The sequence below is a fragment of the Lottia gigantea genome, assembly GCF_000327385.1.
Source record: "Lottia gigantea unplaced genomic scaffold LOTGIsca_2433, whole genome shotgun sequence".
NCBI classification, from domain to species: domain Eukaryota; kingdom Metazoa; phylum Mollusca; class Gastropoda; family Lottiidae; genus Lottia; species Lottia gigantea.
In genome coordinates this window covers 1-4,791 of record NW_008708718.1, presented here as the reverse complement: position 1 = coordinate 4,791, position 4,791 = coordinate 1, and the positions used below count along the sequence as shown (strand labels likewise).

At 50.9% G+C, this 4,791-nt stretch overlaps 1 protein-coding gene across 1 annotated transcript; it reads left to right on the top strand.

The window, feature by feature from the left end:
- Positions 1 to 181: 181 nt before the first annotated feature.
- LOTGIDRAFT_101338 (hypothetical protein) lies at positions 182 to 3,060 on the top strand (the record flags this gene model as incomplete). The annotated part of the gene is made up of 3 exons (XM_009055473.1): positions 182 to 779; positions 969 to 1,670; positions 2,471 to 3,060. Coding segments are annotated over 3 exons (1,890 nt in total), but the record flags the coding sequence as incomplete, so codon positions are not given.
- Positions 3,061 to 4,791: the final 1,731 nt, after the last annotated feature.

Genomic DNA, 4,791 nt, shown 5'->3' with positions numbered 1-4,791 from the left:
TACAACCAGATCATCAGGACCGACAGGTACTTCTACAACCAGACCATCAGGACTGACAGGTACTCCTCCAACTCGTCCGACTGGACCGTCAGAGCCGACAGGTACACCTCCGACTAGACCATCAGGACAGACAGGTACTCCTCCAACTTCTCCGACTAGACCATCAGGACAGACAGGTACTCCTCCAACTTCTCCGACTAGACCATCAGGACGGACAGGTAATCCTCCAACTAGACCATCAGGGCAGACAGGTACACCTCCGACTAGACCATCAATGCCTACAGGTACTCCTCCAACTAGACAATCGGGACCGACGGGTACTCCCCCAACGAGACCTTCAGGACCAACAGGCTCTCCTCCAACTAGACCATCTGTACCCACAGGTACTCCCACAACAAGACCGTCGAGACCGACAGGTACTCCTCAGACTAGACAATCGGGACCAACGGATACTCCTCCAACGAGACCTTCAGGATCAACAGGTTCTCCTCCAACTAGACCATCTGTACCCACAGGCACTCCCCCAACAAGACCTTCGAGACCGACAGGTACTCCTCCGACTAGACAATCGGGACCGACGGGTATTCCCCCAACGGGACCTTCAGGACCAACAGATTCTCCTCCAACAAGATCATCTGGACCAACAGGTACTCCCCCAACAAGACTGTCGAGACCGACAGGTACTCCTTCAACTAGACAATCAGGACCAACGGGTACTCCTCCTACTAGACCATCGAGACCGACGGGTACTCCCCCAACTAGACCTTCAGGACCCACAGGTACTCCCATAACTAGACTGTCGAGACCGACAGGTACTCCGCCGACTAGACAATCGGGACCGACGGATACTCCTCCAACAAGACCGTCGAGACCGACAGGTACTCCTCTGACTAGACAATCAAGACCGACAGGTACTCCTCTGACTAGACAATCGGGACCGACAGGTACTCCCCCAACTAGAGAAACAGGACCCACAGGTACTCTTCCAACTAGAATTTCAGAACTGACAGGCACTCCCCCTACTAGGCCATCAGGACCTACAGGTACTCCCATAACTAGACCTTCTGGACCGACAGGTACCCCTTCAACTAGACAATCAGGACCAACAGGTACTCCGCCAACTAGACCATCGAGACCGACAGGTACTCCCCCAACTAGACCTTCAGGACCCACAGGTACTCCCATAACTAGACTGTCGAGACTGACAGGTACTCCGCCGACTAGACAATCGGGACCAACGGATACTCCTCAAACAAGACCGTCGGGACCGACAGGTACTCCTCTGACTAGACAATCAAGACCGACAGGTACTCCTCTGACTAGACAATCGGGACTGACGGATACTCCTCCGACTAGAGAAACAGGACCCACAGGTACTCCTCCAACTAGAATTTCAGAACTGACAGGCACTCCCCCTACTAGACCATCAGGACCGACAGGTACTCCCATAACTAGACCTTCTGGACCGACAGGTTCTCCTCCAACTAGACCATCTGTACCCACAGGCACTCCCCCAACAAGACTGTCGAGACCGACAGGTACTCCTTCAACTATACAATCAGGACCAACGGGTACAACTCTTGTTAGACCATCGGGACCGACAGGTACTCCCCCAACTAGACCTTCAGGGCCCACAGGTACTCCCCCAACAAGACTGTCGAGACCGACAGGTACTCCGCCGACTAGACAATCGGGACCGACGGATACTCCTCCAACAAGACCGTCAAGACCGACAGGCACTCCTCTGACTAGACCATCAAGACCGACAGGTACTCCTCTGACTAGACAATCGGGACCGACGGGTACTCCTCCAACAAGACCGTCGAGACCGACAGGTACTCCCCCAACTAGACAATCGGGACCGACGGATACTCCTCCAACAAGACCGTCGAGACCGACAGGCACTCCTCTGACTAGACAATCAAGACCGACAGGTACTCCTCTGACTAGACAATCGGGACCGACGGGTACTCCTCCAACAAGACCGTTGAGACCGACAGGTACTCCCCCAACTAGACCTTCAGGACCCACAGGTACTCCCATAACTAGACTGTCGAGACCGACAGGTACTCCCCCAACTAGACCTTCAGGACCCACAGGTACTCCCATAACTAGACTGTCGAGACCGACAGGTACTCCCATAACTAGACCTTCTGGACCGACAGGTACTCCCCCAACTAGACCGTCGAGAACGACAGGTACTCCTCCGACTAGACAATCAGGACCGACAGGTACTCCCCAAACTAGACCATCAGGACCGAGAGGTACTCCCCCAACGAGACCTTCAGGACCGACGGGGTTAACAGATCTGACAGGATCTCCTCCGACAGGACCATTAGATTTTACAGGTACTCCACCGACGGGACTGACAGAACCGACAGGACATTAGATCCGACAGGTTCTCCTCCGACAGGGCCATTAGATCTGACACCATCCGGACAGACAGGAACTCCTCCAACTAGACCATCAGGACTCACAGGAACTCCTCCAACAAGACCATCAGGACCCACAGGAACTCCTCCAAATAGACCAACAGGGCCCACAGGGACTCCTCCAACTAGACCATCAGGACTAACTGATACTCCTCAAACTAGACCTTCAAGACCGACGGGCACTCCCGTAACGAGACCATCAGGGCCTACAGGGACTCCTCAAACAAGACTAACAGAACTGACAGGATCTCCACCGACAGGACCATTAGATCTAACAGGTTCTCCTCCGACAGGACCCTTAGATCTGACACCATCCGGACAGACAGGAACTCCTCCAACTAGACCATCAGGACCCACAGGAACTCCTCAGACAAGACCATCAGGACCCACAGGAACTCCTCCAACTAGACCATCAGGACCCACAGGAACTCCTCAAACAAGACCATCAGGACCCACAGGAACTCTCCCAACAAGACCATCAGGACCGACAGGTACTCTCCCAACTAGACCATCAGGAGTAACTGATACTCCCCAAACTAGACCTTCTGGACCCACAGGAACTCCTCAAACAAGACCATCAGGACCCACAGGAACTCCTCAAACAAGACCATCAGCACCCACAGGAACTCCCCCAACTAGACCCACAGGAAGTCCTTTAACTAGACCATCAGGACTAACTGATACTCCTCAAACTAGACCTTCAAGACCGACGGGCACTCCCCTAACGAGACCATCAGGACCTACAGGGACTTCTCAGACAAGACTAACAGAACTGACAGGATCTCCACCGACAGGACCATTAGATCTAACAGGTTCTCCTCCGACAGGACCCTTAGATCTGACACCATCCGGACAGACAGTAACTCCTCCAACTAGACCATCAGGACCCACAGAAACTCCTCAAACAAGACCATCAGGACCCACAGTAACTCCCCCAACTAGACCATCAGGTCCGACAGGTACTCTCCCAACTAGACCATCAGGAGTAACTGATACTCCCCAAACTAGACCTTCAGGACTCACAGGAACTCCTCAAACAAGGCCATCAGGACCCACAGTAACTCCCCCAACTAGACCATCAGGTCCGACAGGTACTCTCCCAACTAGACCATCAGGAGAAACTGATACTCCCCAAACTAGACCTTCTGGACCCACAGAAACTCCTCAAACAAGACCTTCAGGACCCACAGGAACTCCCCCAACTAGACCATCAGGACCCACAGGAACTCCTCCAAATAGATCAACAGGACTAACTGATACTCCTCCAACTAGACCATCGGGACAGACAGGAACTCCCCCAACTGGAGCATCAGGACAGACAGGAACTCCTCTAACTAGGCAATCAGGACAGACTGGTACTCTTCTGACTAGGCCATCACGACAGACGGGTTCTCCCCCAACTGGTGCATCAGGACAGACAAGCACTCCTCTAACTAGGCAATCAGGACAGACTGGTACTCTTCCGACTAGGCCATCACGACAGACGGGTTCTCCTGAAACTAGACCATCAGGCTCCACAGGAACGCCTCCGACTAGACCATCAGAACTGACAGGAAATCCTCAAACTAGACCATCAGGGGTGACAGGAACTACGATGCTAATTACAAGAGCTACTGGTGAAACTGTCACCAATGGTTTCTTGGGACTGACTGGAACCCAACAAACTGGGCCATCGGCAATACCAATCACCAACGACTTTGTGGAAGGAATACAAGCTAACAGGGCCTCAGTTCCTGCAGCAAAACAACTTCCTCTACCAGATGGAATTCAGACTTTGAAAATAAATACTGAAGCTAAAGCCTTGAAAGGTATGTCGTTTTTCACGATTTTTTCTGAAAAATCTTAGATGTGCCATAATTTGAAAGCCTTTATTCAATAAAATATATGATCTCATTGCAGGTGGATCAACTCTTTTTGCTTTAAATAATGACGAAATTGGCAGAAGGAATAATGACAAAATTGGTAGAAGGAATAATGACGAAATTGGCAGAAGGAATAATGACGAAATTGGCAGAAGGAATAATGACAAAATTGGTACAAATAATGCAGTAATTGGTACAAATAATGCAGAAATTGGTAAAAATAATGAAGAAATTGTTAAAAATAATGCAGAAATTGGTAAGAAGAATAAAAAAATTGGTAAAAGGCATGCAACTGCTATCAAAGCGAGAGTCAATACACTAGGGAAAGTGGTTCTGAAAACCCCAGGTGATCATGCCGTGTTTGGTTTTCAAAAGATACCAGCAAAGAGAAAGCGTGAGGGAGTGTGCTCCAAGATCCGTAATTTCCTTCAAGGACGGTTCTCTTCTGTTATAAACAAGTTCTGTGCTTAGAACAATTGGGCTGAGGTCTGCACAGC